This window comes from Rhineura floridana, chromosome 13, assembly GCF_030035675.1.
Source record: "Rhineura floridana isolate rRhiFlo1 chromosome 13, rRhiFlo1.hap2, whole genome shotgun sequence".
NCBI lineage: Eukaryota > Metazoa > Chordata > Lepidosauria > Squamata > Rhineuridae > Rhineura > Rhineura floridana.
In genome coordinates, this window is record NC_084492.1 from 3,156,350 (window position 1) to 3,168,578 (window position 12,229).

Sequence of the window (12,229 nt, forward strand, 5' to 3'; positions counted from 1 at the left end):
CAGCCAAATGATTCTAATCAAGGGAATCCTGTTCCATTGATACAGTTGAGTCTGTTGCCACCTGTAGTCAACTTGGGTTACAACACCTTGTACCCAATGTAATTGTAGCTGCTCCCCCCATAGCCAAGAAATGCAAAATCAGTCTATTAATGGTTGATGTCAACATAGGGGCTCAGGTGCCACTTTGTGGCCAAACAAGCATACTATAGCCAACTCAATATTGTACTTCTATGATGTATGAAAGCACAGTGCCCTGTGCAACTGCTGCCATGTCTGATCAGATTGGAGTACCATATCAACAACAGCAGGAGGAGGAAAACTGGTCATTACCTCCAGCACTGGTCTCACAGATTAAGGAAGCCTTAATGGCACATATATCATCAGAATTATTATCAAGGACCTTACCAGGGTCCAGTAATAATGATGATCAACAGGGTCTGTCCAGCAATGTGCAACCAATGTTGATGCCCTCAAATATCCCAATTCAGTCACAGTTTTAGCAGCTTATAATACTTGTAGGGTAATAGCTCCACCACTAAAAGTGGAAAGAGTCAAAAGAACTTCTGACTTGAAACATCAGGTTGGGGAAAGGCTGATGAACTTCTATCACAGATCCATGGTTTTGGACAAATGGGTGAAGAAAGCGGTACATTTATGGTTACAAGATAGAGTTCCAGTCATTGCCCCAAATCAGATTCATTTCATCCCTGCTCCACAAGAGTCAAGAACAGCTGGTGGCAGCAGTGATAGACCACCTATTGGATATAGCAGCAACAGAATATGTGCCACCAGAGCAGGGATTCTCAGGTGTCAACTCGCTGCTATTCATCATTCCAAAAAAAGGAGGCATGTGGAAGTTGGTGTTGGACTCAAAATACCTAAACAAGTTTTTAACATATCGAAAATTCAAAATGGCAACGTTGAACATTCAGAAAGCACTCCAACCCAAGGACTACATGGCTTCCATAAACCTAATGGAAGCATACCTACATGTGCCCATACACCCAGAGCACCACGGGTTCCTGCGCTTCACCTTTGCAGATCATCATTTCCAGTACAAGTCCCTTAGGATTTGCATCCGCCATGAGAGGGTTCACAAAAATAATGGTGACACTGGTGGCCCATCTTCACGAGGAAGGAATATATCTGTGCCCGTACCTCAACAACATTCTTATTCAATCACCATCCCTCCAGCAGGCATACCAAGATCTGAATATCACCCTGGCAGCCTTGAAAGAGCACTGATAAACACAAAAAAGCCATCTACACTCCTCACAAAGCATAGAACATCTGGGAGCTCAAATAGACAACAAGAAAGAAAACCTCTTGTCACAAGCACAAATAGAAATTATAATGGCAATTGCGTCAAATGTGATAAAGAATTTTTTGGAGGATTTAATGAACTTAATCCAAGTTGTTAGAAACACTAGTATCAACCATACAAGTAACACCATGGGCAAGGTTTCATACAAGGTCATTACGATGAACACTTACTCTTCCAGTCACTCATTGCCTGCAACCAACACAGACAAATCAGAGTCAGCACTCAACTGGTGACTAAAGAGGAGCAATATAATCAAGGGTATTCCACAAATGGAACCAGTGAGAGAGACCATAACAACAGATGCCAGCCTCACAGGCTGGGGAGCACACTGCAGAGGTCAGGCAGTGCAGGGCACCTGGACCTGAATGGAAGTCAATCAAAGCTTAAACTGGCTGGAGTTGAGAGAAGCAAGGCAAGCATTGTGTCACTTTGTTCCAGCCTTAGACCTAAAGATTGTGCTTACTTGAACCAACAACACTACAATGAAAGCACATTTAAATTTTCAGGCAGGCATGAAATTGAGAACCCTGCAAGTGGAAGCAACTCTTCTACTATCATGGGCGGAGAGGAATTTAGTGCTGTTAGTCTCAGAACACATACAGGAACAGACAACATGCAGGCAGATTGGTTGAACCACAGGAACTTAATGCCAGGGGAGTGGCATCAACAGACAAATCTTCATGAATGTACAATGAGAAGATGCGGATGGATCTCTTTGAGTCAGACAAGAACCACCAACTGAAAAGGTTTTACACCAGGTTTCAGGCAGAAGGCTTAGATGCACTGAACTGCCTGTGGCTCAAGGACCTGTTGTATGCTTTCCCTCCAATGCCACTGATTGTGTGGGTGCTAAAGAAAGTGCAACAAGAGCATCAGTAGTCCTAAAAGCTGCATTCTGGCCCAGGAGACCTTGGTTCTCAGAGATTGTGTAAGTAGCAGTTGAACCATCATGGAACCTATCAGTAATCAAGACCTTCCTAACACAGGACTCAGTAATTCATCTGGAACCAGAATGGCTAAGACTGCCTAGAAGGTGAATAGCGATGTCTGCTGAAACCGGGATTGGCACCAGAAGTGGCAGCAGCAATGTTAGCTTTGAGAAAACAGTCCACAGTATGTATTTGCCAATACACATGGGAGAAGTTTGTATCTTGGTGCAAGAAGAAAAAGAAGCAAGCCTCAAAAGCAGGCCTCCCAGAAGCGTACACTTTTCTACAAGACAAACTACAAATCAGATTAAAACCAAATACGCTGAGACAGCAGGCATCAGCACTTACATCATTTCTATCAGCATCCTCTTCAAAATCCATGTGGTTGCATCCTTATCTAAAACAGTTTCTAAGAGGAGCAGCGTATACTAGGTCTCCAGTACAACACAGATTCCCAGCTTTGAATCTACACACAGTACTGACAGTGCTACAGGGACCTCCCTTCAAGCCTTTGAAGGACATTCCATTAAAACAGGGTCCTTTTCTTAGTAGCAATTATGTCATCAAGAAGTGTCTCAGAACTGTATAACCAAAAACCTATGCTTCTTTCACAAGGACAGAGTAGTCGTCTGCACAGATCCAGCATTTGTACCAAAAGTGAAGTCAGTTTTTCATAGACGACAGGAATTAGTCCTTCCCACCTTTTTTTTCGATCCTAAACACCCGTTTGAATGCACATGGCACTCTCTAGATGTCTGTAGGGTCCTAAAAGTGTGTGTGTCAAGGATGGGACCAATTAGGAAATCTGAGTCCCTGTTCGTGTCTGTCCATCTTCTATCCAAGTGGATAAGGGCATGCATTGCCATGGCATACACGTCTCAGAGGTTAACACCCCCTGCAGCAGTGGTTCTTAACCTGGGGTGCACGCACCCCCAGGGGTGCAAGACACTTATTCTAGGGGTGTGAGGCCCAACCAAAGATTTTGGAAAACTTTCATTTATCTTAGCTAAGTTAGGCTAAAACACACATTAAAATTAAATTAAAATAAAAAATGAACGGTATCTTTTCAGGGGGTGCGAGAGCATATTTTGGAAATCCAAGGGGTGCTGGTAGTGGAAAAGGTTTAAGAACCACTGTAGGGCCTACAGAGATAGTGGCCCATTCAACCAGATCAGCAGCTATGACCAATGCACTAGCTACAAATGCCCTAGTGCGAGAGGTATGCTGGGCAGCAACATGAGCCAGTCCATGCTCATTCATCAAACACTACAAAATAGACATATTTGCTGCAGCAGAGGCCACCTTTGACGGACAGTCCTCCAGCATGTGCTATCTGACAAATAATCATCCAGCCCTACCCGGAAAATAAAGGGTCAGCTTTAGAACATCCCACTTGTTGGTGTCCTAGCACCACTCCAGAAGGTACCACTGAAAAGTGTTTCTGAGAGGCACTAGGATACCACAAAGGCCCACTCTTAGCTGGCTGATCAATGCAAAAAAGAACTGATAAAATGAGACGCACCAAACAATTTCTAGAGAGAGTAATGCGCTGATACTGTAAATAGATACTGTAAATAGATACTAACCTGTATGCTAATATTGATGTGTGAATGGGGAAAGTGTGAATGTGATTCACATTTTTAAGTTAAGCTTGGCCAGAAGGTGAACTGAGGCTCCAGGGGGAGTAGTTTCCCAGAAGCAACTTGGAGTTCTGTTGTTTTTCTGCCTCTTCAAGCTATTGGTGGATAATAACCCACTTGGTGTTGTTCTAGTGCCTCTCAGAAACACCTTTCAGGTGAGTACCAACAGTACCTTCTATGAACAGTACCTTCTGCTACATAATAAATTCAGTATGCGTTATTTGATTCTAATAGCAATAAATAAATTAGCTGGTTTTTCAACCCATAGGAATTTCTATATTTTGGTAGCTATTTTTAAAAAAAGATGGGGGAAAACCTTGTGAAACAGATCTTAAATCCACCCTGCCAAGTACATTTATTTGACTTGGTTGCTGATAATGGTAAGTGAAAGTGACTGAAGGACCAAAATCTCCTTGGGTCAAAAGTGTGCTTTAAAAATGTAAACATGAAATATGATAGAGCCTCTTTGTGGGATCTCCCGTTGCATTTCTTCATTTGGAGGTGGTGAAAACTTCAGGCTTCTCCACTTTGTTTGCAGGCATTCACGGAAACGTTGGGAGAACTTCATCCATAGTGAAAACAGGCACCTGGTCAGCCCTGAAGTCTTGGATCTTCTGGACAAACTCCTGCGATATGACCATCAACAGAGGTTGACAGCCAAAGAAGCTATGGAACACCCCTATTTCTGTAAGAGTTTGTGGGGAGCAGGAGCACAGGTGGGGGAAATTTGGGGCATGGGGCTGTTTGGTTAGGCATTTGTCTAAAATCTATTTGCTCTCTCTGAAATACTTTGGACTTTTGATTGTGTATTGGCAAGGAGGAATACTTTTAGAAAACTTCTTGCACATAATACTATGCAAAAACAAGAGAGACCTTCGTGGCATCTTAAGACCACAGCCCGTATTTAGAAGTACTGGAAAAAACTAGTCAGGGCTTCTGTGAAAACCTTTTTAAAAATGTTTCCTGGTTTTAAAATGTTCCCTTGTTAAAAGAGGCATTCCCAGTTTTGAAAATATAAAATCATCTTAAAATGCTTAATGTATACTTTAGTGGAAATTATAGCTGCATTTTGAAATGTTTTGTACCTCTCAACACTAAAGGTTCTGGGGTTTCAGCTTTTCTCCATTGACAAGTGCACAAAAACATGAATGGTGGCAGCTTCATCAACATAACTTATCTAGAAAATAACTAGAATCTTCCTCTTTCTCCATATGTGATACTGGGTTAGCATCTTGAGAATTTGTCACAGGATTTTCTTTGGAAAATACTCCATCTGGCCCGATTTGCCCATGCCCTTAAGTCAAGTATTCTACAGGGCATTTAAACTGCTTGGGGGGTATTTTATTGCAAGTGGTGTGGACCTGGCAAGACACCTTAGCACTGTGTGTTGGCTGGGAGAAACCCCGTCGCTTCTGATTCTTATCCTGGAAAGCAGTCCAGTACCTGAATCTTTTGCACTGTGAACTGTAGTCAGGCCCTTTCTATGGCCATCTCAGACTGGAGGTCCAGGAAGAATAGTGTGTTGTTGGAGCCTGGACATCTTCTGATATCACATCCCACTCTGTCGCCTAAATGGATTATTATTTTTAGAGTCAGTGAGGCATATGGCACTTTAAGCTTTCACGGGTGTAAGGCCCCAGTTCTGGACACGGCACTTTAAGTAGGATGCAGACAAACTGGAACAGGTTCTGAGAAGGGCAACAAGGATGATCAGGGGACTGGAAACAAAGCCCTATGACTGAAATAACTTTGCATGTTCAGCCTTGAGAAGAATAAAGGGAGACATAGTAGCACCCTTCAAGTACCTGAAAGGCTGCCACACAGAGGGGGGCCAGGACCTCTTCTCAATCATCCCAGAGTGCTGGACACAGAATAATGGGCTCAAGTTACAGGAAGCCAGACTTCAACATCAGGAAAAACTTCCTAACTGTTAGAGCTGTATGACAATGGGACGAATTACCTAGGGAGGAGATGGGCTCTCCAATACTGGAGGCATTCAAGAGTCAGCTGGACATGTCAGGTATGCTTTAAATTTGGATTCCTGCATTGAGCAGGGGGTTGGACTCGATGGCCTTATAGTGTGTTGTCTCTGGGCTCATTCACACATCTCTTGATGTCTTGATCACCTGACTCTAAGCTATATATGTGAACCATTTAAAAGGACTGCAAGGCAAGGAATTGGTTAAGTGAGGGCTGCACTGATGCTAAACTGACTTTCCTCAGCAGATCTCATAGAGAGAATTTGGGATAGCAAGGCTGACATTAGATGAGTCTTCTGGTTTATTTATGACTGTAATCCCAAGCCGTTCTGTTTGCCAGGGTGTTATTGGGAACCTTCCGCCACTCCAAAGAAGTCAAGTAGCAAGTGCTGGCCTGTTGGGTCCCAGTAACCTCTCTTCTTTCTCTCTCCTGTAGATCCAGTCGTGAAGGAACAGGCCCAGCCCAGCTCTGACAGCCCCGTGCTCTCCAGTGGCCTCACAGCAGCACGATGAAGTTTGGGGGAACGATGGGTAATTCCAGAGGTTTACAAATGCAAACACACCCTTCAGTCACCTTGGGAAGGGATGAACCAAACTCCTATATGCTCCACAGCAAGGGGGCTAGAACTTAGCCTCTGTCTCTCGCCAGCACTTATGGCTACCCCAACTTTCTCTCTGTGTTACCAAAGTCCTGATCCAAATGGTTGTACGAGACTTACATGGATAAGAGGTTGTGCCCCGAGGTCTGCACGATGGGCTCTGGGTTAATTCTGCAGTTTCCTACTCTACCTTTCCTAGCCTACCATTTTCTCTGTTCTTCCATTGGATAACATTTTGATTTCTGTCCTTCCACACACACTGGAATGTAGCATTTACCCCATAGAAACAAGCTCTTGTGGGGTCAGATTCTACTTAAGACATAACCAAATTAAAGCCTGTAAGTGGCTCTCTCCAGGTCTAACCTGGCCCTTATTTTTTTCAATTTTTAAACAGCAAGTTTGGAAATGGTTTGAGTCAGTCAAGACTCATGTACTTCAAAGTACATTCAAAGCAGTTAGCCATTGGGGAGAATCCTGCTCCCCCCCCCTTCCCTATGGGGAAGTGCCTGCCTAGTGGAAGGAAAGGTCGTTCTTTGAGCAGAAGGGAGAGCTTCCTCTGGCGAGGCATGTTCTTTTCACTAGAAAAGCCAACCTGATCGTTCCCATCACTGTGCAAAATTTAGAATTGTGTTGATTACGGTTGCTTTGAATATGCAAAGAAGCAAAGAGGAAGTGTTTTCACAAGAAGACAATTGGGGAGTTTTGGAATCTAGACATAGTGGCGCTCTTCAGAGTTGATGTGCAACAATCTGCCAAGGATTCTGATCCCTATAAGCATTTTTACGCGCCCAGCCCAGTGTTGGAGTTTTTGGGATAGAATCCTCTGCTTTGAGGGACAAGTGTGTAAGATGCTCCTTTAGTTTTTCCTTCGGGTTTCTTATGAGACCCATAGTTCAGCCCATCTTTTGGGGAATTATATTGTGTGATTCTGGTGACTTCACAACCTAAATCCACACATTTTTGTCACCATGCCTAAATGCAGGGTTTTTTCTTTCTAACATTGTCAGATATTTAATTTTAAGTAATAAGGTTAGACTGTTTCTATTTGAAGCATTTGTTTACATTCCACATCCCCATAACAACATGTTAGCATTGATATCAGGTCAGATCCATTTGTACAGTTCACTGGAACCAATAAATCTCTCTGTGTACAAACTTGTGTTGTCCTCCGTCTAGTCTCTGGGAATTTCCTTGGAAGGAAAGATCTGAATTTGGGGGCTGAGATACGATTTTGGAGCTTAGGAGGAAAACTATTTTGTTTAGTCTCCACCTTTTAAAGCTGAAACATTGTGCGAAACATTGGATGGGGAAGACCAGCATTCTAGTCCCAGCTCACTGGCTAACTTTGAGTGCATGATTGCTCTCTACTCTGCCGTCCAGTTTGAGACCTCATTTTGTAGATTCACTGAGCAAAGGAGGTCCCTGAACTGTATGGATAGGTTGGTTATGATTGATGAATCAACTGCTTCTCTTGAGATGCATTTTTTACCTTTTACTTTTGACAGCTTTGTTGACTGCTTTCAGAGGAAGTTTGTGCAAAACAGAACCTTTGATTGTGGACTCTTCCCTGTGGCTTCTAATATTCCCCTAAACATTTCTCACCCTTATTTCACCCGTCCATCTCTTCTCACTTCACTGTTCTTTTGTGAAAAAATAAAGTTTTGTTGCAGTTCTAAATTGAGGTTTAAAAATAAATAGTGAGTTCATACTAAATATCAAGGAGTAAATGTGAACATATTAATTTGTTTTATTCAGAATAGAGTTTGTGCTAGAGACCCTTGGTTTCCCTGATATGGAGCTGGCTGTGCTTCAATGTCTGCTGCTTTCTGCTTTATATGATCTTAGGCATTCTTGCATAATTTAATGTAAGTTTTTGGATGCAGAATCGTGGGGGGATACTGCCAGTCCTTGGCTTGCAATTATGCTTATCCGTATTCTGTCAAAGTATTATCAAAATGTAGTGAAAGATGGGATGGTTTTATGATGCACCTGATGTGCCTCCTCAGTTCTTAAACCCAAAAGTATTAGGTGGGTTTCAAACATGCACGGGGGTAAGGGTTTTTTTTCCCCTGGAGACTGTAGTGTTTAATATAGTCATATATTTGCACAAGCCAATAATAATAATAATAGCACTTTCAAACATATGTGAAGCTTTTTGAACATTAACACGTATCCCTTATCAATAACTCTGTAAGGTAGGGCAGTATTCTCCTCCTATTGCAAGACCGAGGCTGAAAGGGGCTTTCCGAAAGTCACTGCTGGAGGTGAGATTTGAACAGGGGAGGTCTGATTTTGTAGCGGAGCTCTTGGCCACTTGACTAACTCCCAGACCCTGGCATGGGGTTGGAAAGTGATGGCCCAGAACAAGCATCCTGGAGGGTGTTGTGTTTGGCAAGTTGGGTATGAATTTCCAATTTCACACCAGGTCCGTGGCATTTCTTAATGTTGTGAGTTCTGACATGCACATCCCAGGATTGGTGTGGCCAAGAGGACATTTGCTTCCTGCTATGGAGCTTTGTGTGTATGCTTGTTACCCTTTCTGTAGCCAGCCTTCTTTTTTTTTTTGCAAGTGTGCCACTGGAGTGCACACAACAGAATATACTTCCTCTGGTCTGCTAAGCCAGGGAAGAGGCATCAGCACAGGAATGGAGAGACAATACAAGTGGCTCTCTAGTTCCAGCAGCCAGTGGCTATGCTATCTGTGCCTCAGGAGCTGTCCCAAGAAGCATCTGCTGTGTATTAGTGACTAGAAAAAACTGAAAATCTGCTCTTAACCCCCCCCCCCAAAAAAAATCTGCACCAAGAAAAGCAGAATTCTGTAACCTGCATAACACAGAGATGTAGGACGTTGCCTTACACAGAGTCAGATCAGCAGTCCCATCTCACTCATTATTGTCTCCAAGCAGTAGAGGCTGAGCCATTATGGTGAATGGAGCACTGCTTGCCTGCCTGCCTGCCTGCTTACAACCAGCCCAGAGGGTGGCCCTGCCTCTGAGCTTCCCCCTCCTTCTTAGCCTCCGTGTTGCCCTTGTAGAACTCAGCAAGAAAGACAAAACTAGACTGGGTTGGCCCTGCCTGCCATTGGCTCTGGCTCTACCTCTGTTGACCTCTCTGTCTTTCACACTACCAGTCTCAACACTGACTGGTTGTGGCTCTCCAGGGTTTCAGACAGGGAGACTTTCCCATCCCTACCTGGAGATGCTGGGAACTGAACTTTGCCACTGAGCTAGTCCTTTTCTAAATAAGCTGTATTTGTGTAACCTCTTCTACATATTCCTGATTTTGCTAGTCATGAGAAGGGCCAGGAGCTGGAAGGTACTGAATCCTCACCCCAATCTCTGGAAATGTTATCCAGCTGCTTCTCAGGTGTTGATTGCCTGGAAATTTTCAAGCACATTTTGGCATCCATAAGTGCTAGAAACTTGTGTTATACAGACTCACTCGCCTTTTAATTAAGGCTTAGAGTCTCAAGAAACTGAACCCTGTGCATACTCAATGTCTGCTCTGCTTTGGCAAGATTGCAACATATACAAAGCCCTGCCTAGGTGGCTGCAGGTTTTCCTCTAAACAATGGCTGGGGGACTTAACCAATGGGAACTGAGAATCTAGTGGAAAGAGGTGCCTCCTTCCTTCAACATAATGCAGCACACACTGGGGGTGGGAGTTCCTAGGGGTCTTAAAAGAGTGGACCAATTTTCAGAAAGAAAGCTGGTGGTGTATTCTTCTCTTAACACATGCAATAGTACATGGGAATGTAGTGCTGGAATAATGATTTGGAATGCCAATCTGAGCATCTATTTTGCTCTGATATTTTACTTTTCTTTTTTGCTTGCTGTTCTTCAGGCTCAGATGCCATATTCAGAGCCATGACTAGACCGTGACGGTGTCTTGACCCTGTTCTTGCAGAGCTACAGTTGCTTCTCAGATTGGGACCGCATGGTAGACAGGTTGGCTCCACCATGTTGAAGCCTGACCTGGAATACAGCTTGGGTTGAGCAACAAGCCTTTGGTCATATGCGCATAGTTGCCTCTGGCCCGTGTTCCTTGTGCTAACCATTCTGGCTACGCAGTACTTTCCAATTCCAGCTTTGCGTTTGATGCTTGCTTCCCATCTCTCCCTAGGTTTGTCTGATGCTGTTCCTCCCAATTTTCCATAAGCAGAACAAGAACCAAATCCAACGTCTTATTGCACTTGTGTACAGAGATGGTGTGCAGCTTCCAGATGTCATCCCAGTGGCAGGTTATGGGAGCAAGGACTTCAGCAGCAACTGATGGGACCCAACAGCATATAAAAACACAAACCTTAACTTCTGCTTTTGACTTCCTGTTGACCTCTACCTGACCAAGAAAGCACGAAAAATGTGAAGGGTGTGCAAAACCGTTGTTGGCTCAGGTGACTTCCTTGAACCCAGCCCAATGTGTGGCATTCTGACAAACTGGCTCCTATTTTGTAGGCTGGGAAAGGAGGATGGCTGTGTGGCATGATGGACAGTTCTATATTGAGATAATTATATATTGAATAAAAGTTTTAAAAGTAATTGTATGGAGAGTCTTGAGGATGGAAGAAGTTATGAATTGAGAGCCGCTGCTCTGGAACAGGACAAAGTCCACTTGGAGGTCTCCTTGGTTCGTTCCTCTTGTCGAGCTCTGCACTAGGCAGACAACAATTTTTATTGAGTTTTCAAAAGTAAGTAAAAACATTGAAAAAGAGTAAATAAAGTTTCCCATGAATTCCATCACAGGATAATCATAAGCATTTAGATTCAAGGCCCCCTCTCCCTAGCATTGCTCCCTGGTCTCCTCCCCACCTACCCCCCAGTATTGGCAGTAAACCAATCAGTATGTTAAATTATTTGTGGTATTCAGATAATTCATGACTGATATCCAAAGTAAAAGAAAAATGTATGGGGGGGGAAGAAAAATCATACGGCTCATAGTAGCTGTCCCTGAAAATCAAAAACTGCTCCCCAGATCTGCTCACAAATATGAATCCCTCATTTTTTAAAAAAAATGTAGTTTGATTTGATTTGATTTGAATATTTCTACCCTGCCTTCTGGCCAAAAGGCCCTCAAGGCAGCTTGAATATATAATATAAATATAAAAAATATAAAAATACACCAATAAAACAATAAAAACAATACAATTTGTAATACAATTCAAGGTTAACACAAACTACCTCCCCCCCACTTTGGCAAAATAGGTGTTATAGACATTGGGCTACTTTGCAAGGCTAGCCACAGTAAAAAAAAAATAGAGTATCTTTCCCTTGACATCCTATGGTTAGGGGTGTAGTCTTGGGAGACATGGAGGGTTGTAGACCCGTTATTTTTTTGAGAGCAGGGTCCAAGCCATGTCCCTATCAGCCAAAGCCAATCAGCATAAAAAGGGAATGCGTTAGCCACTAAGAAGAGTCTTTGTCCTTTCATGCTGATTGGAGCCAATCAGAGTGAAAGGAGATGAGACCAGCCACAGTAGCTAGCACACGGTCTCCCCTTTGATGCTGATTGGCCCTAGGGACATTGTTGTAGCAGAGTGTGAACTCGCAAGCCACAACAGGCAGAGCAAGGTAGACAAGGCAAGTAGGAAGGGGGGCGTAGGTGTGGCGTGCCTATCATGAAGAGACCCTGTTCTGAATTTGCCACTACACTACTGCTTATGGCTGAGGTACATGAGATCTGCTATTTTTGGGTTGATGCAGACGGGAGCTGCAAATCTGCTTGCAGCACTGGTGGTGCTGGGCAAGGGCTGCTTTGCGGG

The 12,229-nt window shown here is 43.5% G+C and overlaps 1 protein-coding gene across 2 annotated transcripts in view; it reads left to right on the top strand.

The window, feature by feature from the left end:
• Positions 1–11,009, top strand: part of CSNK2A2 (casein kinase 2 alpha 2) — an 87,663-nt gene extending 76,654 nt beyond the window's left edge. Inside the window, exons 10-12 of one of the 2 annotated variants that reach the window (XM_061593685.1) lie at positions 4,432–4,580; positions 6,309–6,403; positions 10,633–11,009. In XM_061593685.1, coding sequence (XP_061449669.1) covers positions 4,432–4,580; positions 6,309–6,385 — 226 coding nt within the window. In that variant the 3' untranslated portion in view covers positions 6,386–6,403; positions 10,633–11,009. Of the gene's footprint in view, positions 1–4,431; positions 4,581–6,308; positions 6,404–10,593 lie in introns of both variants that reach the window. The other variant, XM_061593684.1, reaches the window with a different exon arrangement.
• Positions 11,010–12,229: the final 1,220 nt, after the last annotated feature.